General features: G+C 34.9%; 3 protein-coding genes across 5 annotated transcripts; 2 read left to right on the top strand and 1 right to left on the bottom strand.

Moving 5' to 3' along the window:
• The first annotated feature begins 6,236 nt into the window (after positions 1–6,236).
• On the top strand, positions 6,237–8,740 carry LOC130954722 (uncharacterized). 2 transcript variants are annotated; one of them, XM_057881482.1, is made up of 3 exons: positions 6,237–6,590; positions 6,926–7,002; positions 8,223–8,740. In XM_057881482.1, the coding sequence occupies exons 2-3, from the start codon at positions 6,956–6,958 to the stop codon at positions 8,455–8,457; spliced, it is 282 nt and encodes a 93-aa protein (XP_057737465.1). In that variant the 5' UTR covers positions 6,237–6,590; positions 6,926–6,955; the 3' UTR covers positions 8,458–8,740. The 2 variants fall into 2 exon arrangements, with proteins under 2 accessions (XP_057737465.1, XP_057737464.1); XM_057881481.1 differs by having other exon boundaries at positions 6,237–6,692; positions 8,223–8,737.
• Positions 8,741–12,987: 4,247 nt separating this feature from the next.
• On the top strand, positions 12,988–17,468 carry LOC130954666 (65-kDa microtubule-associated protein 8). Of its 2 annotated transcripts, none has more exons than XM_057881422.1 (11): positions 12,988–13,276; positions 13,378–13,581; positions 14,039–14,290; positions 14,388–14,600; positions 14,941–15,096; positions 15,201–15,360; positions 15,465–15,616; positions 15,707–15,794; positions 15,871–15,944; positions 16,565–16,639; positions 16,760–17,468. In XM_057881422.1, exons 1-11 carry the CDS (start codon positions 13,193–13,195, stop codon positions 17,087–17,089), a joined length of 1,788 nt encoding a protein of 595 aa, XP_057737405.1. In that variant the 5' UTR covers positions 12,988–13,192; the 3' UTR covers positions 17,090–17,468. The 2 variants fall into 2 exon arrangements, with proteins under 2 accessions (XP_057737405.1, XP_057737404.1); XM_057881421.1 differs by having other exon boundaries at positions 15,201–15,366.
• LOC130954667 (uncharacterized) lies at positions 17,323–18,642 on the bottom strand. Its single transcript, XM_057881423.1, has 2 exons — positions 17,750–18,642; positions 17,323–17,461 (listed from the first exon to the last, which is right to left on the bottom strand). The coding sequence occupies exon 1, from the start codon at positions 18,588–18,590 to the stop codon at positions 17,922–17,924; it is 669 nt and encodes a 222-aa protein (XP_057737406.1). The 5' UTR covers positions 18,591–18,642; the 3' UTR covers positions 17,323–17,461; positions 17,750–17,921.
• Positions 18,643–27,842: the final 9,200 nt, after the last annotated feature.

The raw sequence follows: 27,842 nt of genomic DNA, 5'->3' as shown, positions 1-27,842 counted from the left end.
AGCATCCATAGTGGCTAAAATATAATTAATTCTTAATTAAACTCAACAATTTAAGTGCAAATTCACTAGGAAAAGATAGACAAGATGCTCATGCATCAAGTACTCGCGAGTATACTATCATTCCTAAATCCTAATTACTAACTTCAAATAAAAGCTTTCATAATTAAAAGTGTCATTTTTAATTTAATTTGTTTCTAAACACTCTGTCAAGGATCAAGATCAAGAAGCTACAGATCTTGGTTAACTATGTGTAGTTGAGTCAATAACTGAAATTCTGTTACAAGATTCAGTTACACAATATGTCTTTATAAATAAATAATGCCTTGTACATAAAGAAGAGAGTTTAATACATGATAGTTATTCTGATTTTCTCTCAATTCACTTCTTTTCTGTTCTTCTCTCTGCATTCTATAATTTTATTTTCTGCATCATCAACTTTACTACTCTTATCAGAAACTTTACATGGTATCCAGAGCCTAATGGTTGACACCATGGCTATGATCCTTTCTAACGCTTCCAACTCCAAATATTGTTTACCAGTTATCTCTGATAAGCTCAACGGCAATAACTTCCTAACGTGGAAACAAACTGCAATCATCATAGTGGAAAGCCAGAATCTTGAAAGCCACTTCAAGAAGGAGAACATCCCAGCTCAAATGGTGGATTCTGGAGACCCAGCAAAGCCAAAGAAGACTGAATCAGAAACCTTTAAAGAATGGAGACTCCAGGACAAATCTCTTATGACCTGGCTATTGGCATATATGGATACAACCTTCAAAAACAAGATTGTGCACTGTAAATTCTTCTATGAGATGTGGGATACTATTCTTGAATTCTTTACAGCATCATCCAGGGCAAGAATTCAGAGTCTTCGATCACAATTAAAGTCTGTAAGACTCACTACTACCACGGCACAATTGTAATCTCACTTCTTTTTCACAACTTCGCACAACTAACCAGCAAGTGCACTGGGTCGTCCAAGTAATAAACCTTACGTGAGTAAGGGTCGATCCCATGGAGATTGTCGGCTTGAAGTAAACTATGGTCACCTTGTAAATCTCAGTCAGGCGGATTCAAATGGGTTATGGAGTTTTAATAAATAAAAAGATAAATAAAACATAAAGTAAAGATAGAGATACTTATGTAATTCATTGGTGAGAATTTCAGATAAGTGTATAGAGATGTTTTGTTCCTTTTGAATCTCTGCTTTCCTACTGCCTTCATCCACTCCTTCATACTCCTTTCCATGGCAAGCTGTATGTTGGGTTGCACCGGCGTCAATGGCTACCTCCCGTCCTCTCAGTGAAAAAGGTCCTCTACGGTTTCTCGCATGGCTAATCAGTTGTTGGTTCTCGATCATGTAAGAGTATGATTTACTATCCTTTTGCGTCTGTCACCACGCCCTACAGTCGCGAGTTTGAAGCTCGTCACAGACATCCCTTCCCAGATCCTACTCGGAATACCACAGACAAGGTTTAGACTTTCCGGATCTCAGGAATGGCCGCCAATAATTCTAGCTTATACCAAGAAGACTATGATCTCAAGGAGTTGAAGGCTTTGTTGTCAGGAGAGGCAATCAACACGCATGAGTCAGGAGTCCAAGAGATACACGCTCAATCTTAAGTAGAATGGAAGTGGTTGTCAGTCACGCGTTCATAGGTGAGAATGATGATGAGTGTCACGGATCATCACATCATCAGGTTGAAGTGCAAGTGAATATCTTAGAATAAGAATAAGCATGAATTGAATAGAAAAGAGTAGTAATTGTATTAATACTCGAGGAACAGCAGAGCTCCACACCTTAATCTATGGTGTGTAGAAACTCCACCGTTGAAAATACATAAGTGGTCTGGAGGTCCAGGCATGGCCAAATGGCCAACCTCCCCAAGTATGAAAATATGATATCCAGAATGTCTCTATGATCCCAAGATTTCGAGATTTCAAGATACAATAGTAAAAGGTCCTATTTATAATGAAACTAGCTACTAGGGTTTACAGAAATAGGTAAATGATGCAGAAATCCACTTCCAGACCCACTTGGTGTGTGCTTGGGCTGAGCATTGAGCTTCACACGTGTAGAGGCTTCTTTTGGAGTTAAACGCCAGCTTTTATGCCAGTTTGGGCATTTAACTCCAACTTGTATGCCAGTTTTGGCGTTTTGACGTCAGAAAATGGCAGAGAGCTGGCGTTTTGACGCCATTTTATGTCGTCAAAACTCGCGCAAAGTTTGAACTATTATATATTTCTGGAAAGCTCTGGATGTCTACTTTCCAACACAATTGATAGCGCACCATTTTCAGTTTTGTAGCTCCAGAAAATTTACTTTGAGTGCAGGGAGGTCAGAATCCAATAGCATCTGCAGTCCTTTGTCAGCCTCTGAATCAGATTTTTGCTCAAGTCCCTCAATTTCAGCCAGAAAATACCTGAAATCAAAGAAAAACACACAAACTCATAGTAAAGTCTAGAAATATGAATTTTTCTTAAAAACTAATAAAAATATACTAAAAACTAACTAAATCATACTAAAAACTATATAAAAACAATGCCAAAAGCGTATAAATTATGTGCTCATCACCAAGTCATTAGATATAAAGCTAGACTTGTGGCCAAGGGGTTTCATCAAAGAGAGGGTGTGGACTTTGAGCAAACCTTTAGTCATGTGATTAAACCTCAAACTATCCGAATTGTGCTCTCAATTGCCTTGTCTCGAGGCTGGCAATTGAGACAATTTGATTTTGACAATGCATTTCTCAATGGTGATTTACATGAAACAGTTTATATGCAACAATCTCCAGGATTTTGTGACACTAACCCTTCTATTGTTTGCAGATTACAGAAAGCTATTTATGGACTCAAACAAGCTCCTAGAGCTTGGTTTCTAACCTTATCTGCCACATTAAAGAAGTTTGGTTTTATTAGTACTCGTTCATATCCTTCTTTATTCATAAGACATACTAATACATCTGTAACTCTATTATGTGCATATGTTGATGACATTCTATTAACTGGAGATAACCCCTCTGAATTATAATTATTAATTCAGCTGCTTCACTCTATTTTCTCTTTTAAAGATCTTGGCAAATTCAGTTTTTTTTTTCTTGGCTTAGAAGCCAATTATGTGAATGATTCTCAAATTTTACTACATCAAAAGAAATATATCACCGACTTACTTGATAGAACCAAAATGACTATGGCTAATTTAGCCCCAACTCCTATGGTTGCTTCTTTAAAATTGTCAGCTAATGATTCCTCTCATTTTGAAGATCTAAAATTATTTCGTTCTATTGCAGGGGCCCTCCAATATCTCACACTTACTAGGCCAAACCTCACATTTGCTGTTCGCAAGATTTGTCAGTATATGCACAATCCCACTGTTAATCATTGGAAAGCACTCAAAAGGATACTTAGATAGATTAAAGGAAGTATGGATCAGGGTCTTTTATTTACAGCCTGTACTAACTTTCGATTATTTGCTTTTTCAGATGCTGATTGGGGAGCAGATGCTTATGATAGAAAAAGTGTTACTGGATATTGTGTCTACCTAGGAACAAACTTGATTGCATGAAAAAGCAACAAGCAACGTGCCGTTAGCCAATCAAGCACAGAAGCTAAGTTTCGTGCAATTGCTGCAGCTCAATCTGAAGTCATTTGGACACAAAATTTGCTTCATGAGTTACATCTCTCTCTCACCACAGCTCCTACTCTCTAAAATGAGTTATGATTTTAGAATGATTTTCTAAAATGATGATGATGTTGTTACTGATATGTTGTTGGCTTGTTGTTGATTTTCCGATGATTACTGATTAGTGATGATTAGTGGCTTTGTTTAATTCTGAATTGGAGTTGGATTTAGTTGAGTTACTGGATTTAATTCTGAGTTGCTGAGTTAATAATATTGATTTTGTTGATGTTTGCTTATTCTGAAATGCTGATTTTCTGAAATGAGGATGATGTTGTTGCTGATTTTCTGATGATTACTAATTAGTGATAATTAGTTCCTGTGGGTAGTTGAATTTTGTTAATATTTTTTTGGTGTAGAACATTAGGTGCAATTTTGAATTTTATTAGGTTAGAAAAGATCAAATTTAAATATTTGAAACTATATATTAAATTTTTAATTAATATTTAATTAAATCAGTTGAATACCGATCGAATCTCGATCGAACTAATAAACCAATAAACTAGTTATTTTACCGATTCATTGACCGATTTGGTTTTTATAACCTTGCTCTTATCAAAAACTTTACACACTCTTATAATTGTATGAATGTAATTTTTTTCATAAAAAAAGTACAACTAAACACAAATTTATTTGTATATTCATCTTTTTACGTGATTGATTATATAAAAAAGTATTTTTAATTTGAATATTCTAACAGAAAAAAATTTTAATTTTTAACCAAATTTAATCTAATATATTTAATTTAATATTATCCTTCTAAAAGAGAACTTACCAAAGAATGGAATTCCATGCTTTCAAGTCTCTCAAGTATGGTGTAACTATAAAATAAACTATTGATGCCATTCATATTATTCATTATTGCCATGCTTTGTCTCATACATGCATAACCATTAGTCCACTGCATCCGGTAAGCTTATACATCCATACATTATCCATACATTCTAAAAGATTAAAATATTTAAAATAATTATTATATTTATTTAATAAGATTCAAAAAATTATAATTTTTAGTATATAATTAATAATAGTTTGATAAAATTATTCATATAAAAAAATTCACTACAAAATACTAAAATTTAAAAATAAAAAATCTAAAAATACGTATAAAAAATAATTTTATAATAATTTAATTATTTTAATTGTAAAAATTTTTGTTTATTAAAGTGTAAAAAATAAGATTAAAATGAGTAGGATTAAAAAATATTAAAAATTTAATATTATAAAAAAATAAAAAAATTTATATAAAGACTAATTTAATCTATTTTTAAATTAAAAATTAAAAATAATTTACATGTATATTTTCAAGGATTAATTTTATTGGAAATAAATTTATGACATTATCAAATGACACGTGTTATATCAAGTGTTACTAACTTGATACATCAACTAATTATTTTAAGATATGTGATATTAACTTACCACATCATCATGTCACGTTGTCACATGACATTTATTAACGTAACACATTATCATTTAACAGATGAAATGACCAATTTAACCTATATTTTATTTTTTAAGGACTAATATGACTAAAAAAATATCATTTAAAGACCAATTTAAAAAATAAATAATCTAAAAAACTAATTTAACTGTTAACCATAATCATTCTTTTCTATTTATCTCACACACGATCATCAAGTTCTTTTCGTCTCTTGCATTAACAAATTTCAAAATTTAAATTTTGAATTGTTTCTTTTTATCATTTATCTATCTTATTAATACCAAAAATAATTTCTTTTGTCTTTATCTATTTTTTTTGGATGAACAGCTTAATTAAATTTTTTTTTTAAAATAACTTAAATAATAAATGTCTATATTAAAAGTAGTTTATAAATAAGTTATTTTGTGTTTGAGTTTTTAGTTCTAAAAATATTTTTTTTTAAAAAAATGTGATAAAAAACTTTTTTATTATGAGAAAAGTAATTTTTTTAATTTTTCAATAAATAGATTCTTAGAAACTTATAATTTGATTTTAAAAATTACACCAAATATTAATACTACTACTTTTTATAAATCAAGCTCAATAATGGCAAAAGCTTAATATGCAAATTTTACCGTTTTAAAGTTTAAATTTTGAATTCAAAGATGATTTTATTTCTATATATTTCTTTCCATTATCCTCAAACTTTATTTTTTCCCTCTCTTGCATTTTCTCCTCAGCTGCACAAGCGCTTCTTCAACATGGTGGCATATCTCGGAATCAAGAACACGAACGCGGTACTCTTACCCTTCGTTTGAATTCTTAATGCACCCATTAAATCAAACGAAATACATGTAATGAAGCTCTTACGATTTTGATTATATTTGGAGGTGATAAAGCCTAACCCTTCAAAAAGTTTAAGCCCTTTAACAAATTCTCTAGTTCACTTGCGATATCTCGGATCTTAGTTATTTTTTTAGTTCCTCTACTTTTTTAATTCCATATCGTTACATTTTTCTGTCACGACCCGGCCCACAACCTAGCCTAGATCCAAGAAAGCTGGATATCCAAACGGAAACCCGACCCAGCATTCAACAGAAGGCTTCCCTCTCCATGTTCTGTTGCAAAGTGCAAACATGAGCTCGACCAAACCCTAAATCAGTTTCTCATTCACCACTCACAGTATCTACTCTCATCACTCATCACTTTTGTATTCTCCTTCTCCCACACACTCAAGACTCACACAGCGTCCACCATTCACAATTCCTCAATCTCCTGCCGTCCGCGATTAACTGCGGCTGGAACTCCGCCGTCCTCATTTCACCGCGCCTCGAGCTCCGCCGTGCACGATTCACTGCGCCGCAAGCTCCGTTGTCTCTCCGTCTTGAGGATCACCGCCTTCGTCTGACCAGCGTCGCAGCCGACCCGCCGTCCTGTTCTCCGAGCTCTGTGGTTTCGCCGTCCTTTTCTCTAGCTCTCCCCTTTGTGGTACCATTTTCTGCTTCTGTATTTTTTTTTGTCCCTGTAAACCCTGATAATAGTTCTTCAGAGAGGGAAATTTGCATAGAAGGAAAAGAAGAAAAACCAAAGGTTAGTTTTCCCTAGAAAAGGAATCCTTGCCATTTCATCTTCTGTTTCCTTCTTCCTTGAATATTGCAGTTGTTAAGACAGTATAATAATTATTAGATTAATGACACCATCAGAATTTAAAAATCTGGTTTAAAGAAACATTTTCTGCTCTAGGGGAAGGGGAAAAGGAAAATTGTGAATGCAATGGAAGAAAAAGTAACTATATATTAATAGATTTGATCATTTATGTCCAGATCAACGCCGCAAAACCTATCACAGGAAAAATGGCAAATGAAGAAGTGAAGCATCTCGAAGACTGCTCTGTTTCCAAGTAATTAAGCCCCATCTCATCTTTTCTGTTATGTGACCTTTCTCTTTGTTTTTGATACAATGATCACATTTTGTGTTTTTTCATGTTTTCAATATTTAGAGAAACCTCTCTTAACAGATATCTAGTGTGTGTGAGAAAGTTGTGCTCAGATTTCATAGTCTACTAATGGGTCGATTAGAGGGACTGTTATTGGAAATGACATTAGTAACCCATTTGTTTATTACCTTGGTGATGAAAATGGCAAAAACTTTTTATGTTTCTTGTCCCTAACTCCCTATTACTCCCACTCTTGTGACTTAAGGGAATAAACTTTTCTGGTCCACCAAGGATAACTAGCAAGGTAATGAGTAATGAAATGTTGACAATTCTTCAAGGAACTAATGCGTAGGAACACTAAGAGTATAGGGTAGACTGAAGCTTCAGTTAGAGTTGTATGTTGGAGTGGCATTCACATTAAAATCTAAAGGTGATGGAGTGGGTTTCTACTCGTTGTATGAGGGTTAAGGTGTTCAAAAAATTTCCATGATATTACTATGTCATTTAGTAGGGGGTTTTAAATATCATTAGGCATGAAATTTTATTACTTGTTATGCCATTTAGATTTAAATGCTTTTATTCATAGTTTACAGTAAGACACTTCGGTACCATTTGATTCATGTAACCAACTTTGTTTAGCATGAAAAGACTTTGATTTTGTTGTTTATGATTACACCATACTATCAAATTGATGCATACTGAACTTGCCGATGCAATGTTAAAAATATGAATAGCTATATTTTCTGATGAAGTTAGGTTTTAATTCAAATCACGATGCTCATTGTCATTTTCACTCTATTTCTGTGGATTGGCATCAATCCGCTGAAACAACTACTTAGAGGAATACTTTTGGGGCCAATGATGATTCTTCACTGCTGTAATGGCACTTTTGTCCCCTTGGTTACTCCCTAACTGATTCCAATCTCCTTTCTATATGTCTCTTGCTTTGTAGTTGTTAGGCAATTCCATGGGCAACCATGAATTGTAGTGAGGCTGGTACCTTGGTGCATCTTCTAAATGGTTTTAGTCTCACTGTTCCCTAGTATAGAAAGATTATCAATAATATTCCTCTTTTTGGCAAAGTTTCTTTTGTCCACTCGTTACTGTTTAATTTTCTAGCTTTTCTGCATGCGTCTTTCGAAAATATTCATTCAAAAATGTTACTGAAATGGAATTGTTTTAAGTGCATTGGGCACTTGGGTATTCTCAGTGGCAGGAGCTCTGCTGGCGATTCCGGTGGGGATAAAGCGCAAATCTCTGGCACCCCTTGTATTCTTTGGCACTACTGGTACTATGCTGGATATTATTATGGGAATTAGTGCTTGCGAAAGGGAACATGCGGAGCGCCAAATGAAGTTGCTAGAAGCTCAAAGAGCTGCAACCGACACTTCTTTGGTGGAGGCAAACACGGATTCATAGTCAGTATATATCTTTCTAAGTTGTCAAATTTTTTTGGTTTATTGTAACAAACCAAATGCACTTCTCTGGTGACATGGTCAAATGTTCTAATTGATGCTTTTGGAATTTTACCTTTAAGATATGTAAATTAAAGCAGGTTAATAAAATAAGAAAGCATTTCTTTGCCCATTTATAAATTGCATAAATGTTTGGTTTTCTTTTACCAGTATTAGATAATGGTAATGGAAAAACGACCTTATTGGATTCTTTGTAAACTCAGTTTAAGCGTAGCAGTATACTTTTATTTTATAAAGGGTCATCTTTTTAGACTTAATGACGATTTGAGTTCATAGATATGAGTTGGTTCCAGTTGCATAATATAATTCCAAACCCATCATCCTTATTTAAGTTGAGAGCAACAAGGATTTCAAATTTGAGAATAATTGAACCATAACTATACCGTCACATCCAGAATACTGTATCTTAATATTCAAAGACATTACATTGCGAAGAAGGGAGCCATTGCAGAGATGAATCTTGCGCTCCAAGAATTTTTGTGCTTTTTGTTGTACAAGAGAAGAGGAAATAGATCCCCGTATACTATTTTCACCAAGCTTTTTTAATTATGCATAGTTTCTAATAATTTATTTTAGATAAATGGCATAGCATAAGAAAATAGTGGCAAATCATATATGAAAATTCAACATGAAAGAATCCACATTCTGAAATAAGTACATTATTAATCAACTATGTAAGTAAAGCATCCAAACTTAATTCTAAAATGGTGATTGCTATAGTGTTTAAAATTGTTTGTCCAACTTATCAAAAAGTTTAAAAATTAATATTTAAATTTAAAAGTATAAAAATAAATAATGATTAAATATTTAAAATTTATTATAAAAAGTAAGTTAGACAAAAATTAAGTATCAAATTATAGGCACCATAAAATTTGCTTTCTAAAATATACTGAAGGTAAATCAATGATATTCTATATGCAATCCTAAGAAATGTAGTTCAAAAAGTATTACAATAATGTTGCAAGTACCCTTAATTATACGCAATTAGCTATTAAAATTGGAATAATACCAACCTTTTAGACTGAAAGACGTATCATAGGTAATTTTAAAAGCAGGATCCTAAAAATGAGCTAAATCCATAAGGCGAGACTTAATATATATGATGAAGAATTCCTGAAGATGTATCAAAAGTGCATAAATTGTAGTGATTTATCAATCACATGTTTCAAGTTTTATTGATAGTAGATAAATTTCTGGCATGATTATAGGCAGAACTAGATGTGAATACAGAAGTGTGACCGAATCCGAACAAAATTCTTGCTTGTAATTTTACTATTCTTATCTTTCATTTAATTATAATTTATATTTTAAAATGATGTGAAAAATACAAGTCTTTATTAGTATTTAAAATCTATTTGCAAGCTCTTGAAAAATATTAGTACAAATCTATTTATGATGTATTTAATCTAACATATGTTTATTGAATTTATTATTACTTTTATATACTCAATCTATCTCCTCTCAAATATTTTGTATTTTTTTGGTGAATAAATATGATACGTCATGGCGAAGCTAGGTTGAAATTTAGGGAGGGGTCAAAAATTAATCTTGTAATAGAAAAAGAGTTAAATAAAATTTTTAAAGAAGGCTAAAGTAAAATTTATACACAATTTATAAAAAGAATTTATAAGTTTGGGAGGGGTCATTGCCCCTCTTTTGCTATATGTGGCTCCTCCCCTGTGATACGTATTTAAGAGGGTATTTTTATTATTTTAGAGCCAAAAAATAGAATTGCAATTTTGTCATATTCAAAAATTTGATTACTAAAAAAAATTATATTATACTGACTTAAATGAGTAACGAAATTAATTATTTGTCTATGTGATAGCACATGATTAAATGTGAATACAAAATTATATAAATTAAAATCTTTCGCCTTTTAGAAGTTTTTTTCCACAATCACATATTTATTAACAAATTATATGATATTTTTTAGATATCCAAATTATTTTTATATAATAAAAATGATATGCTTCAAAAAAAATGTTTTTGTGTAAATAATTATATTAAAAAAATTTATATTAAACTAATTCTCAATAGACACAAGAAAAAAACGTATACTCAGTAAAAGTGATTGTTTAAGAATGTTACAATATGATTTTTATTTAAAAAAATTACTAAATTGTAAATATTATTTTTATTCTTGATATCAATACAATTACCACGTCAACATCTTAATTGACAGTGTTAATACATAAGAGTATAATTGAAATATATTGAAATATTATAGACAAAATTAAACATATTAAATATTAAAATTATTTTTAAAATTTTTTAAAAATATTAAAGACAAAAAATATACGTTATTATAATATAAAAAAATAACACATATACACTGGCAAAACTTTTTGTGGACAATGGGGCCATAATTCCCCAAACATTTTGTAAAATATTTAGTAGTAGTACTGTAGATAACATAACAAGCTCATTTGACTAAAGTATTATATAACAATTTAAGTGTACATGTGTTTAACTCTTCACACATTGATTCAATACTTATTTTAATTCAACATGATGGACTATTGGACTACCTGAAAAAGATCATCATCATCATAATCATTGCAATAATTGATTTAATAATCATTATTAAAAATTTTAAATCACTTAAATTTTGAAAAGTACCCTTTTAAGATATTTTATAATATTTATCTTTAAAATAAGAGAAAAGGATAAATTGATCTCTGATTTTTTTAAAGATACATTTAAGTTCCTGACCTCTTTAAAATTTGGACATATCGATTCCTGAATCTAATTTGTCTAATTTTAAAAACTTTTTCACGTGAGCATCCGTATCAACCATATCAGTACAACGGGAGTCACGTTTGATTTTTCCATTGAGTCTGACAGGCCCAAGTAAACATAAAAGATTAATATATCTAAGTTTTAAAAAGATTAGAAACTTAAATGTATTTTCAAATTATCAAAAACTTAAATGTCTACAAATTAAAAGGTCAAGAATCTATTTATCCTTTTCTTTTAAAATAATTTATTTATTGTCATGGCATTGACAAAATATTAAATAATCGTGTTATTTATAAATTTTGTTTTTATATAATATTATTATGTATTTTACTATTTTCCTCAAACGAATTTCTCAAGCTCCACCACTATATATACTCTAAACTCCATTCTCCTGTGCAAGGTGTCTTAAAAAGTCCATGTATGCACTATTATAACATAATAGTTTATGTTTATGCTTTCTTTCTTCCTTTGCAAGGCATGTCTCAGCTTTTATACTGCTATACTGGAACAGGGTGGAACGTTTTATTCAATAAAAGAAAATTTCATAGCAACTCGAAAATCAAATTCCTCGCTGTTTTCATTGCACCTAAAACTACATTTATTTAATTTTTTAAAAAGAAAAAAAAATTCAATACACGTGATAATGATGTCATACTAAATTCGATCTCACTTCTGGAAAGGAAGCTTGCAACAGAAATAATCAAATAATCAACATTAGAATCAGCATCGTGCATTGAGGGTATTAATTGGTACAATTGATAAAAGTTTTGAAGGCAATTACTCATGTATCATCCGGAAATTAGAGAATAAATTACATTTTTTATATTATCACATAAAAATCTAATTGTACACGTATTTAATATGTGAAATAAATATTCTATATATTTTATTTAAATATAAAAAAATCATATTTAAATTAAATTTTAGATAAGTAACTTATTCTAGAAGATATTCATTGCGTACTTCATGAACTAAAAGCTTATTTTATCAAAACTTTAAATATGTGTCGAATTAGTTAAACGTATAATTATTTCATATGTTTTTTCTTTGTTTTCCACGGTGTCTTCCAATTCGACAGGTCAAAAATTAATTCGTTGCGGATCTGAACTTTATTTAAAAATCTGCCGACCAACCCAAGTTGGTTATAATTATTTCATATGTTAAAAGTGTACAAAACAGACCTATTATATAATAATAATACACAATAGAAAATTATCTTCTAGTTTTAAAAAGATACCGAAACATTACCAAATTTAAAATACATGCGAAAAACGCAATTAAGAAAAATGAGAACTCATTTGATATATAATTTATAAATACTTTAATAAATATTTACTAAATTTGGAGAAATGTCCTAACTTTAATAGATATAAAATTGCATCCACCTAAATTTTTCTTTGATAAAAAGAAATAAAAGAGGCATCCAATACAGAAAGCAGAAAATAAGTGTTTTATGTTTGTCTATCCCAATCAGGATCAGCATCAAAAAATATATATTTGATAATGATAGATAACGTAGGAATCAAGTCCTACAAAATAGAAGAGCTATACTTGAAGAAACATGGTGCAAGACACACATCACATCTAGCACATCTAACTAAGGAACCCTATCAATTTTAGGTTCTAAAATGAAAGAGACAGTTATATTGTACTTTGCAATTGGAATAATAAAAAGAGGGAGGGAAAAAGTTAAAGTTTGTAGGATCAAATGTGGCCGAGTCTGATTCTTGAAACAAAAGCTTACATTACCCACCTCTGCCACCCTTGTCTTTTAAGCTAAAACTCATACCAAATGGTAAACACTCTCTTCCACTGACACCAAAACCTCTTTTCTTCCCCAATCATTCTTCTGTGTTTTTTCCCTCTTCATTCAGAGGTATACTACTCAGTAGTATCTGAGTTCCTTCTACACTGGAACGGTGCCACCAAAAACAAAAATGGGTTCAGTCCAGACACCAATAGGGATGAGAAATTCTGCAATATTAGAAACTTCATGTGGATTCTTGTTGCAGGAACTGCAGGCAAGAGCCTCCTTCACACTCATTTCACACATTGAATGTCTTGAATCTTCTGTCACATTCCATTATTCATGTTATTTTTCCTCGATTTTGAATGACTTTAGATAATATGGGACGAAGTCGGAGAAGACAAATTCGAGAGGGAGAAGGTTCTGCTGGATTTGGAGCAAGAGTGCCTCGAGGTCTATAGACGAAAGGTCGACAAAGCAAATATATCCAGAGCACATCTGCACCAAGAATTGGCCGAGGCCGAGGCTGAATTTACACACCTTTTGTTGTCTCTTGGTGAAAGATCTCTACCTGGACGGGTACCTATTCCACTTAGCTTTCTCCAGTTAGTATACATAAACAATTAGAACTAGAAAAATCATAACAAGCAAATTAGACCATTTTCATATATCTTGAAGTAAAGTGAGCCAATTAGTACCTTCTTTTTTTTTTTCACTTAATGCTTATGAGACTTACTAATCTAGAAACAGTTATGCTTCCAACTGTCTCATTATTCATAGTAGATACGAATTTGATAATTGTCATAAGACTATCATGCAAGATTGAGCTATAGATTATTAGATTATAGGATCATATAGTCATATATAGTCTCTGATACCATGTTATGTAGCAATTAAGTAGATACACACAAATAGTTTTATGCCAGAGTGCATTGATTGTTAAATGTGACTAATGAGAAATGACAAATGTGTATGCTTCAACAAGACATGAACTATCACTGTAGACTCTTCATTGATGAGATTACTAACTGAACAGCCAGAAAAAAGGGCGGGAACACTAAAAGAGCAGCTAGATTCGATCACTCCAGCACTCCGAGAGATGCGTCTGAGGAAGGAAGAGAGGCTAAACCAGTTCCGAGCGGTGCAGGGGCAAATTCAAAAGATTTCTGCAGAAATTGCAGGTAATTCAGATAATGCAACATCAATCATTGTAGTAAACGAGAATGATCTTTCACTAAAAAGACTTGAGGAGTATCAGAACGAGTTGCAAAGGCTCTACAATGAGAAGGTACCTAGCAGCAGTTATTTTCCTTCCCTGCCATTTAAGAAGTTAGTATTTTACAAACTAGACTTTTTCATCTTGCTTATTGCAATTACATTTGAAGAATGAAAGACTCCAGCAAGTGGAGAAATACATAGACGTAATATACAGCCTGTCCACAATCTTGGGAAAAGATTCCTCAGCGATCATCATGGAAGTTCACCCAAGCTTGAATGATTTGTGTGGAATAACAAAGAATATAAGTGACAAAATCCTGGATAAACTTGACACCACAGTAGAGTCCCTTTACGAAGAAAAGAAAGCCCGACTTGACAAGGTGAAACTAATAAAACTGTTGTTGTATCTTTATTTTGGGCATATATGAAATATGTTAAATTTATCTCCATCCCAAGGAGTTATACCAGTCACTAATGAACTAAGAAAAGCCTTTAATCTCATCTTATAACAGTTACATAGTTATTTGAATTTATTTTGTAATTAGAAATGAGTGAAAGGATTCTTGACTTGGGGTGCAAAATTATAAAACATTCAGTATACATTGACTCTTAGTTGAGAAAATTGTGTTTAGTCCAACTTGTTGAGATGCCAGCCAATCTAAAACAAATATAAGGTCTTAAAGCCTCAGGTATTGCATTTTTAACTTGAATGCTTTGCAGCTTCATCATTTAGGGAAAGAACTGTTGAATCTATGGAATCTTATGGATGCACCGTACACTGACCGACAACCTTTTTCACACGTAATCAATTTGTTATCAGTCTCATCTTCAGAAGTATCTGATCCAGGAAGTCTAACTCTAGAAATAGTGCAGCAGGTATGTATCTAAGTTTATCCCCAGAATATCAGAAACTCTCAGATATTTAAATGGTGGAAAATAAAAATGGAACTAATAGAAGAATCTTTTTTTCATTATTCAAGACTGAAGCTGAAGTCAAGAGACTGGATCAACTAAAAGCAAGCAAGATGAAAGAGTTATTCCAGAAGAAACGGGAGGAACTGGAATTGATATGCAAGAAATCACATGTGGAGATACCTTCACAGACAGAGATGAAGAATATCATTAACCTTATAAACTCAGGTGACTGTAAGTCTGTAATTAATGAATGTGTGTTCCTTTGCAAACAAAATTAAGTGCCTATCTAAAATTAAACAGTCCTAGATAGTGACATAGATGTGAAAAAGGGGAGATTGACCATTCCAATCTCCTCATGAGTATGGATGAACAGATATCAAGAGCAAAAGAAGAGGCTGCTAGCAGGAAGGCTATAATGGAGAAGGTGGAGAAGTGGATGTTAGCACGTGATGAAGAACGCTGGCTAGAAGAATATAGCACGGTTAGAATTTTCATTTCAATCAATCTTCATAACTATGGCTAAGGAATAAATATCTCTATTATACGTTTCACAATCCAAGTGTATTATCAGGATGAGAATCGATACTCAGTCAGCAGAGGAGCTCACAAAAACTTGAGACGTGCTGAACGTGCCCGTATAATGGTCAGCAAAATGCCAGGTATATAGACAACAATAAGATTTGCACTAATTGGAAGCAAACTCAAATACTTACATAACATGGATGCTTTTTACAGCTTTGGTAGATTTGATAATTAAAATGGCCAGATCTTGGGAAGAAGAACGAAATAAAGTTTTCTTGTATGATCAGGTCAGCTATCCTACATTCTAAAACACTATTCTTATACTAGAAAAGATGCATCTGAAAAGTATATATTACACAGTCTAATTGAGTTATGGAATAGTGAGAAGCATTTTAAAATTTACAGAACAGGTAGCATCCAAAGAAAGGCAAAACAAGTATTGCAAGAATATATATTGATACATGTGTAAAAGTAGATTCAAATTTAGGACCTAATCTTAGAAGAAAGGTTGGCCAATGTTAAATGCGTGACACTTAAGCATAGTATTAGAAACATCTGGGCAGAGGATAGGCACAATTGTGAGTCCTCTAGATATTTGAGAAAAGTGTGAAGTTGCAAAATGTGTTTTACAGTTAATCAAGTAATGGCATAAGCGTCTATAGATAAATTTTCAAGAAACACCCAACAGAGTAACAAAAAGCACACCAGCAGCACACAAGATGATAATAAAAAACTTAAAGAATTGCAAGAAACAAATCATATTATACAGTTCTAGCTTCAGTTATGTTGACCAATGATTTGAGCATTCTTACACTGGCACAGTTTACTTTCTCATTGCAATGCTTTTTCTAGTATGGTTCCATTCGTTTTTACGTTGATCATAGCTGGCAAAATAATATCTGTGTAGGTACCTCTAATGGAAATGTTGGAAGAGTATAACATGCTAAGAAGAGAAAAAGAGGAGGAAAAGAAAAGACAGCAGGTTGGTATCATACACCGGTTTTAAACAGATACTAATTTCTATATCACCTTATGTTGTTCAAGAAATAACTATGCCATATTCATCAAATTCTTGGCTCCTCTAATAATTTTTGGGTTTTAGCCATGGGAAAAGAAGAAGGTCCAGAGTCAAGTAGCAGTTGAGCGAGATAATATGTATGCATCAAGACCAAGCACCAGCAGTAGACGTATTCCAAATAAAAGCTGTAACGGAGGTCTAGACAGTCCTATGCCAGTGAACAGAAGGCTTCCCATCAGTATCCATCAATTCAGATCAAACAGCATAAATTCAGGAAATCAAGCTATATCCTTCATTAATGATGGAAGGAAGATGCAAAGAAGAAGGATGTTTGGTGAACCTGGCATTCCTCCTCATTCAAGAGACGAGGCATCTTCTGTGATATCAACACATTCTGGACCATTTTCTCCTTAAATTTTCTTTATTTGAAACATAATTTGAGTGAAAAGCACCTGTAGAAAGCATCGTTTGCAATAAAACTGTCACCAACCTGCAAAAGAATAAATATGAACTCATCATGTATAGGATTTTTTCTTTTTTGTATTTATCTCTTTGCACTTGAGTTTCCTAAATGAGTGAGACCTTGTTAGTTGTATACCTGTATACAGATTAAATTCTTCGTCCATTGCTTTGTTTGTAACTTTGCTTCAAGTGTGCTAAGCTGCTGCTAGGTCCCCAACAAAAAGTGAAATCATTTTTCAGGAACTTTGCTTCAAGTGTGCTAAGCTGCTGCTAGGTCCCCAACAAAAAGTGAAATCATTTTTCTTTGCAGATCCAAGTGGAAGACTTGAATTGGATATTGACAAGAAAACCATATACAGCAGTTGATTATAAGCTGTTCTAAAAAATCGAAGCTGATACAAACACACAATTTACAGTTTGAATAGAAATAACAACTTGACATTGTAAATGCATGATAATCATAAATAACAGTTTCGCGGATCCTAATGATGACGTGTAAACCAAAGAGCAAAGTTACTAGTTCATTGAAACAAAACAAATCGTCAAAAAGAAGAAAATCAAGTAAGCCCTACATGGATAAAGATATAGGCAATACAGAAAGAAAGGAATTACCCTTAATCAGCTTGAAAATTAGAATCACATGTCGCTATCGATGTACAAAAAACCTAAATTGCAGAGAAATCAAAGACCTGGCTGCAATCTTTAATTAATCTCTTTTCTTTTCGTTCCTCATTTTTAAATTTTTTCCTTTTTTCCAAATAGTATAACTATAAACAAACTCAACCTAACACTCATCTACGTGAACTGCCGCTTCAGCTTCGGCAGCAACTTCAGCTCCGGCGTCAGCTTCAGCTCCAGTAGCTTGGGCCTCAGAATCAGCTTCGGGAGCAGCTTTAGCTTCAGCATCAGCTTCCGCAGAAGGCTCGGCTTCAGGATCTTCCACAGGAGCAGCTTGGGCTTCAGAATCAGCTTCGGGAGCATCTTTAGCTTCAGCATCAGCTTCCGCAGGAGCTTCGGCTTCAGGATCTGCCACGGGAGCAACTTGGACTTCAGGCTTCCGGAAGAACTGATCGATGCGACGAGTGCCGGCAGGTGCGGGCTTATCAGCTTTTCTCCGGTCGGCGGCGGTGGAAAGAGGGAGATTTTTGGGCTGAGAAGGCAAAGGGAGCGAGTCGAGGAGGAAATCGCTGCTAGGTTGGTGCCTCTTGACTGCGACCCGAAGGTGGTCAATGGTAACCGTTTTGCGCTTCTTCTCGATGGCCACGCGCGCCGATTTCTCAGCCAGGAAGTGGAGAAACAACTCGGTGGAGCGCGACACCAGGAACAGCGCTTCTCCGCTCACCCTATTCACATCCTTGTCTAGTCTCATTATTTTCTTCACCCGACCCGTCGGGAATTCGGGTCGGGATGACTCCGCGTTTTCTTGAATCTGAACTTCTTCTTCCTCCGCCATATCCAGATACTCCACCCACGACTGCGATTCTATTTTCACTCTCCCTCTCTTTCATTTTGTAAGGGTTTCGAATTGGCGGGAATTGAGAGGGCATGTGGGTATTATCGTAATTCGAGCTCCTTTTCTTCTTCCCTGGCTGTCATTTTAATTTATTTTTTTCAAATCTATTTAATATATAATAGAATTGTAGTATCTATTAATCTATTATATATATATATATATATATATATATATATTATAAAATAAGAGAATAGTAACAGGTCTGTGATTCATAGATTCATAAATAGAATTTTTTAAACACAACACGTGTCGTGAAGTCCTGTATAATTGACAAGTGTTAGCGCTCATATGACATTGGTAAAAACTTCACCTGAAGTCGATAATTGAGAGTCGTTAGATGAAAATTTAGTCAAATCAGTTAAATCATCTAACGGCTCTTAGATATCAACTTCACGTGAAGTCGACTGCACATGAGTTTCTACCTATGACAATACTCAAATCAAATAAGTATTATAAAATAAATAAAAAGTATTTAATTTATTACCAGAAATCAAAAAAAAAAAAGAATCTATACACAAAAAGTTACCAAAAAACACAAATAAATTCAATCATGTCTAGTGGATAATATACACCAGAAGGTAATTAATTTAATATTATTTCAAAGACACATTTATTTGAAAGGCATTATGCTCACCTGCCATTTGCTTCTTTTTTTTTTAGTTTGAATTGTCAGGTGAGAAACAAAAATCCTTTCTAAGTGCTTCAGTTAAAACCGAACATATTATAGTTGAAAGTTGAAACATATAATTTCGTTGAAGATGTTAATGCAAGGAAACTTGAATGGAGTTTTAAAATTCATGTCGTTAGAATTTAAAAGCTTTTAAACAGATTTAGTCCTAAGGAGATAAACTCCATTAAATAGTTCTTTACGATAGTAAGACAAGTATATGCAAACTAATTACTACAAGTTATAAATATGTTCTTTTACGCTTATATTATGTATTCTTAACAATTTGGACGATGGTAGGATTCAAGTTTTGATTCCAAAAGTCGTGGCAAAAATGTGGAGGGGAGTCATTGTTGAATTTCAGATGTATACCATCTGTTACATGATCAATAGTCATTATACATTTAGTTTGAGAGTACATTTGTACTCCAAATTTGTTAGATATATTTAAGTTAGTCAAGCTTAGTTTGTTGAAATTTGTACAGTAGGTTAGTTTGTTAGCTTTTTAATTGTAAACATATATATTGAATAGAACCTGAGTAAGTAGTTTTTTGTGTGGTTCATTCTCTCATTTTGGAGATGCCAACACTCATGCTTTTTCTCTCTGAGAATCAACTTCTTCTTCCATCTCTTTCTTGCACTTTCTAGAACTTTCTTCTCGTTCTTCACTCATTCTTGATTTCTTTAGTTTTCTTCCTCCATTTTTTTTCTTCTCTTCACATCTAAGCTTACACGACAGAGATGATGAGAGCTGCTTCACCTCAATTCACGGTTCTTCGATATGGTGCGGTGAGCGTGGAACAGAGGTGAAAGCTCCGATCACGAGCACTGATGTGAAAGATCTAATAGGTTTGAAGTTTGAATCAAACTTGTAGTTTTGAGCATCCGAATCTTGAAACTTACAAGATCGTTGAGTTGAATCCCTAATTTTCAGAAAGAATGGCCAACCAAACCTCGAATTTTGACATTCAAACACTTGCGAACCTCGTTAATCAGGTTAATCAATTGCAATCAGCAGCAAATCGAGCGAACAAAAGTCCGATTATGGATCCAATGAGTCCGTACTTTCTGCATCCTGGTGAGAGTCCAGGAACTCCTTTAATTTCTGTTATTTTAGGTCCCAGTAACTATCATGCTTGGGAGAGAGCTATGTGTAGAGCGTTGAGATCTAAAAATAAATTGAAGTTTGTTGATGGAACTTTAGTAAAACCATCGGAAGATGATTCACTATTTGATGCGTGGGATAGATGCAACACATATGTGGTGTCTTGGTTGAATTTGTCTTTAAGTCCAGAGATAGCACACAGTGTGGTGTGGATGGACGTTGCTGCAGATATATGGCGTAGTTTGAGACATCGCTATTACCAGGGAGACTCTTTCAGAATGGCTGAGTTACAAGAAGAATTGTTTAGCATAAGGCAAGGAGACCTCAACATTACTGCATACTTCACCAAATTGAAAGGAATTTGGGAAGAGTTAGATAATTTTCGCTCAATTCCAGCATGTAAGTACTGCACTGGAACTTGTGATTGTGGTTTAGATGTGATGAGGAATTACCAAGAAGATACCAATGTAGTGAGGCTCCTCAGGGGACTAAATGATCAATTTGCCGTAGTGAGGTCCCAGATCATGTTGATGAAGCCGCTCCCAACGGTAGATGCAACCTTCTCACTTTTGTTACAGCAAGAGAGACAAAATGCAGATATCATCGAAGGAAAAGCATTGATAACCACAGGTGACACTAGAGCCAATCAAGGCTTTAACCCTCAGATCAATATGGCCACTAGAGGGGGTAGAAGCCTTAGAGCCAGAGGTGGTAGATTAAATGGAAGAGGAGGCAGAGGTCAAATTTACAAACAGTGTGTATTTTGTGGTAAGAGTGGACACACTGAGGATGTATGCTATAAAAAGCATGGATACCCACCTCATATGAGGAGTGGCAGCGGCAGTGGAATCATCAACATGGTTACTGATTTGAATGGTGATAATATCAGTAACAACACTCAAGAAGCAATTAGCAAGTTAGAGGCTCAGTTCTCTGCAGATCAGAGAGCAGCATTATTGGCACTTCTTGAAAGGGAGAATAATCAACAACAGAGTCATAACACAGGTTCTAATCACACCATTTCTCTACCATCAAATCAAGGTATTGCATTCATTATGTCTTTGGCCACATTTAGTCCAAATTCCTGGGTCATAGACTCAGGAGCTAGTGAACATGTTTCTTTTTCATTAAAATCATTCAAAAATTTGTATCACATAAAACCTATACGCATTAACTTGCCTGATGGTACTCAAACAGTTACTGACATAGCTGGAACAATAGAGTTTAGCAACACATTTCATCTAGTACATGCATTATACATTCCCAACTTTAAATTCAATCTCATTTCAGTATCAAAATTGACTACTGATCTGAAATGTGAATTCATTTTCAATGATTCTACTTGTGAGATACAGGATTATCTCTCCAAGAAGATGATTGGAGTAGCTGAACAAAGAAGAGGATTATATGCATTTGAGAGTCTGACAACTATTGCATCACCAAAACTGCATACAGCATTATCATCTCTGAGTTGGCCTCACAACTCCAATAAACATGAAGCAGGAGCCTTATGGCACTTTAGACTAGGACATATACCATTTCAAAGAATAAATGTAATGCAAAAATCATATGAATTTTTGACAAATAAAGGATTTATGGATCCCTGTGATTCTTGTCATTTTGCCAAACAAAGAAGGATAGCTTTTTCACATATTTTCTCTCAATCTTAAGCTTTATTTGACCTTGTACACATGGACATATGGGGACCCATAGGAACACCTTCCATGGAAGGTCACAAATATTTTCTAACAATAATAGATGATAAAAGTAGATATACCTGGTTGCATCTCATGCGCTCTAAAGCTGAAAATGTTTCCCATGTGCAAAATTTTGTCAATTTCGTACAAACTCAATATGGCAGTACCATAAAGAAAATTAGAACCGACAATGGTCTTGAGTTTAAAATGCCTTCTTTCTACAATTCCAAAGGCATAATTCATCAAACAACTTGCGTTGAGACACCTCAACAGAATGGAATTGTAGAAAGAAAGCACCAACATATTTTGGAAGTTACTAGAACATTAATGTTTCATTCAAATGTACCTAAAAGTTTTTGGCATTTTGCTGCAGCTCATGCTGTCCATTTAATCAATAGGCTTCCTAGTGTGTCCCTCAATGAATCATGTCCTTATCAAATTTTAAAAAATAAATTACCTGAAATTGCTTACTTGAGAGTATTTGGTTGCCTTACCTACGCATTTACATTGACTGCACATAGGAAGAAATTAGATACAAGAGCCAGAAAATGTGTACATCTTGGTCATAAAATTGGAGTTAAAGGATATCTTTTATATGATTTGTCAAATAGAGAAGTGTTTTTGTCAAGAAATGTCAGTTTTTATGAACATGTACTACCTTTTTTACAAACTGAGAAACTTGAATCATCATTACAACATCATGCAGCACCCTGCATACCTACACATTATACATTTTTTGACCCTTTTGACTCACCTCATCATAATATCATCAATAATAACACAAATCACACACAATCTGATGGTACTCAGCATGCATCTCATGACTCTCAACACACTTCTGCATCCATCGAGTTAAGCAGTGACAATTCTAATCAAATTGCACCTAATAGTCCTCAATTAGAAATTACTCTTAGAGGTTCAGCACCCAAAATAATACCTCATCAACATACATTACATGAAAACCATGAGTTGCATTTAGAGACACGAAAGTCACTTCGCCCCAAGAGACCACCGTCTTATTTGAGAGACTTTCATTGCATGATTGCCTCTTCCAATGGTTCAGCTACTACCAACACCACACATAAATATCCCCTCTCACAAGTAGTCTCATATGAGTCGTTGTCCCCAAAGCACAAAGCATTCACACTAGCTGCATCCATGCATTCAGAACCCAAAACTTATGATGAAAAGCGGGAAAAGCTTAAGAAGACCAAAGGGGCAAGGGTTAAGGATTTTTAGTTCATTTTCTAGATTTTAGATATTTTTGAGGGATAGTTAGTTACACTCTTGGAGGAGGAGAGAAAGATCTCAAGCTCTCACTAGGGTTCTTCTTCATCCAATTTCTGAATTTTCAATCACTCTTTGGTGAGATCCATTGCAATTCTCACTTTACTTTGTTCATGTCATAGATTTTCTTCTCCAATCTCAAGTAGTAGTTGTAATTGCTCAATTCTTATAGATCTAGAATTCAACTTTGTAGTTTTGGATTTTATCAATACCTTGAGAATTTGATCTTCATTGTTGTTCTTTGACAATTGTTGTTAGTTCCTTGTGTTGCAATACTTTCAATTCTACTTTTCTTCTCATTTTACTATGACTTTCTTTCTTGCTCATCAAATGTTTGATAAAATGTCAACACTAGTTATGGAGTAGAAATTTCTCACTTGGCATAGGGATGGGCCATTAGAAGAAGTTGAATAGTTGTGTCAATTGTTGATTTGGAATTAGGGATTGCTAATTGACTTCGAGTGCACTAAAGCTAGATTCCCATGAGGTGAAGCTAGGACTTGTGACTCAAGTTGATTATTTTCATTTGACTTTCCTCTATACCTAGGGGATAACTAAATGAGGCATGGCCTAATTGTTGTCATCATTGAATGAACTATAAGGATAGAAATTCTAATGCTAACCCTAAGCCAAGTCTTTTAATGATTGATTGTTTGTTTCCTATCACTTTGCTAAAATTTTCAAAGAATCCTAACAAGGCTTTCTAATCAATAAGATGCACACTTTGGCAATTCCAAGGGAGGACGACTCGGGAGACTAGTACTCTCGGATATAGATTGTAGAATTGTTTGATACGAAATTTAAGTGTCGATTAGACTATACTCACGATCATATTCATCTTTGAATTCTAAATCGGCATGCTAAATTACGTTTATCAAAATGGCGCCGTTGCCGGGGAATTTGCTTAGTGTGCCATGTTATTGTTTGGAATAGTGTGTATATATGTACATAGTTACATTTCATTGTAAATTGTTCAAGTGACTAACCCCTCATCGTTACCATGAATTTTATTTCTCCTTCATTGCATGACGCGTTCACAACTAAATCCGAGCTTAGTCCCTTTTGATCCGGAAATAGAACGAACTTTGTTTCATATTAGACAAGCTCGGAGGCGGCTAAAGTTTGGGAAAGGTGAAGAGGTTTTCACCACCTCAACCACCTTACTAAAAGTGAACATTGAACCGTCACTCAAAGAAGGCATTAGCCATACTTCCATCAATTTCACTAACAATTCTTCTTTTGTTTTAGGTACTAATACCATGGATGCTCCGAGGAGAGTTACCATCAAGGAAGCGGGTGCACCGGATTATGTCCTTCAACCCCTTCATGTAACTCACCCCAACTTAAATGCAAACCTTGAATTGAAGACCGCTTTGATCAACCTCCTACGGTCCTACCCAAGTTTCACGGGCTTCCCGCACAAGATCCTATTCGACATCTCAAGGACTTTCATCGTATATGCTTAACTACTAGACGGGAAGGATCCGATGAAGTTGTTATATGGTTGTTTGCTTTCCCTTTCTCTCTTGAAGACAAGGCTAAAGAATGGTTCTACACTCTATCTAGTGAAGTCACCTCCGATTGGGACCTACTTAGAAGGGGATTCTTGGATAAATTCTTGCCCCCGGAGAAGATGGATAGGCTAAGGAAGGAAATGTCTTGTATTGTGCAAGGTGAGACAGAACCACTATACGAGTATTAGGAACGGTTTCGCAAGCTACTAGACGCATGCCCTAATCACATGCTTGACACTCAAGTATTGCTTGGATACATATGTCAAGGGATGCGAGAGCAAGATAGAACTCTCTTGGACACCTCTAGCAATGGTTCTTTGTCCAAATATAAAACAGCGGATGAGGCATGGCAACTTATCATTGACTTAGCCGAATCCAATCAACATATGAGACGAAGAGTCAACCGCCCAAGGACCGTGAATGAGGTATCAACTAGTAGTGAAACCACCGCTCTAACTCAATCCTTGAGCGAGATGACATCTATCTTGAGGCAACTCCAACTGAACCAACAACAACCACAACAACCCCAATCATACCAACAACACCCTCCACCACCTCAACAACATAACCAACAATTGGTCCCTCAAAAAGTATGTGGCATTTGTTCTTGCTACTCTCACTACACGGGTGAGTGCCCAAGCCTTCAAGAAGATAACATCTTGGCGGCCACCCATAATTTCTATGACCGCCCCAATCAAGGGTACTACCAAGGCGGTAATCCTAACCAAGGGCACCCTTATCAAGGAGGAAGCTACAATCAAGGGAGTGGATACCATAATCAAAATTGGAGAGACAACCATCAACAAGGGAATAGGGACAACAACAACAATGGAGGAGGTCAAAGATGGAGCAACAACTCACAAAACTTCTCACAAAACCGGCCATACAACTCACAAAATCAACCATACAACCAACAAAACCCACAAAGAAACTACCAAACATACCAACCACCACATCAAAGACCACCACCCAACCAATCACAAACTCCTCAACTCACATATGCAACCACCCCTCTAACCAAGACGAAACACTCCGGACCATTATCCAAGGCCAAAAGGAACTACAAAACACACTTGCTTCCGGTCTCACTGGCCTCACCTCTACACTACAAGCTCTTCTTGCACGCATGGATACACCATCAAATCCCACTCCTCAACCCCCAATCCAAAGCGTCATTCCCTCTCAACCTCAACCAAATCCAAAGGGGGACATCAATGCCATCATCCTTAGATCCGGAACACAACTAAAAGAGAAGGAAGCAAAGGACTCAAATCCTATCACAACCGCCCAAGAGGGAGAGAGAATAGATATAGAAGAGGTAGTGAAAGAGGAGACACCACAAGTCATAGTTGAGGATGAAGCCCAACCAACAAGGGAGACTACCAAGGCCAAAAGAACCTTGGAAGAAGAAATTGCTCAACCACTTCCATTTCCAACACTTTCAAAGAAAGCTAGAAAGCGCATAGAACTCGACCCCAAAATGGTAGAAATGTTCAAGAAAGTTGAGGTAACCATCCCCCTCTTTGATGCTATCCATCAAGTTCCTAGATATGCAAAATTCCTCAAAGATCTATGCATAAACAAGGATAGAATTCTTGAATTGGAAACCATCCCATTGGGGAGTTCTATTTCCGCTTTAATGGGAGCATTGCCCGAGAAGTGTGATGATCCGGGCCCTTGTATGGTCACTTGCACCGTTAATGGAGTTCAATTTATAGATTGTATGTGTGACCTCGGAGCATGTGTTAGCATCATGCCACTCTCCGTCTACCGGGTATTGAAGTTGCCACCACTAAAAAGGTCGACGGCAAGATTTGTCCTAGCGGATAAAAGCATAATAACCGTGACGGGTGTTGCGGAAGACGTATTGGTGAATATCAAAGGGTTGGTGTTTCCGATTGACTTCTATGTCCTTGAAATGCCATCAAGCGAGACCGAGAGCATCATCTATCCTACTTGGAAGACCATTTTTGAGAACTTCTAGATTTAAGCTTGATGCCTACTCGGGAAACTACTCATTTGAAATAGATGGGAGAATTGTAAGTTTTAGCCTAGAAGAAGCAATGAAGCATCCACCGGAGAATCACTCTCTATTTCGGTGTGACCCAATTGATAACATGGTTGCCGAAGTGCACCTTGCAAAGTTAGATGAGAAGTACATGGTTGAAGAAGCAAATGAAAGATCAAGCGAACTAAACACCACACATCATACAAACCATCCGGAAACTCAAACTTCAAAGAAGGACAAAAAGATGGAATTGAAGCCACTACCACCCCACTTAAGGTACTCATACCTTGATGAAGTCCAAAAGCTCCCCGTGATAATTGCAAAGAGTTAACTCCTCAAAGAAGAAAATTGCTAGATGTATTGAGGAAAAACAAAAGGGCAATTGGGTGGAGTTTGGCGGATCTAGTGGGAATAAGCCCCAAGTATGCGAGCACCGCATATTTCTTGAAGAAGGAGCAAGACCGGTCCGACAACCTCAAAGGAGACTTAATCCAACCATTCTTGAGGTTGTGAAAAAGAAGTCACCAAGCTACTTGAAGCGGACATCATCTATCCTATCTCGGATAGCGAGTGGGTAAGCCCGGTCCAAGTAGTGCCAAAGAAGTCCGGGGTGCAACAATAAAAACGAAGTGGTGAACTTATAGCAACAAGAGTGCAAAATTCTTGGAGAGTATGCATAGACTACCGAAGATTGAATGCGGCCACAGAAAAGATCACTTTCCACTACCATTCATTGATCAAATGCTTGATCGATTAGCCAGTAATCATATTATTGTTTTCTTGATGGTTACTCCGGTTACTTCCAAATTCACATTGCTCTAGAGGACCAAGAAAAACCACATTTACTTGCCCTTTGGAACGTATGCTTACAAGCGTATGCCGTTTGGCCTATGCAATGCACCAGCAACGTTTCA

Source organism: Arachis stenosperma, chromosome 10 (assembly GCF_014773155.1).
Source record: "Arachis stenosperma cultivar V10309 chromosome 10, arast.V10309.gnm1.PFL2, whole genome shotgun sequence".
In the NCBI taxonomy this organism is placed as follows: domain Eukaryota; kingdom Viridiplantae; phylum Streptophyta; class Magnoliopsida; order Fabales; family Fabaceae; genus Arachis; species Arachis stenosperma.
The sequence above is the reverse complement of the archived record's forward strand: the minus strand, read 5'-3'. Positions and strand labels throughout refer to the sequence as shown.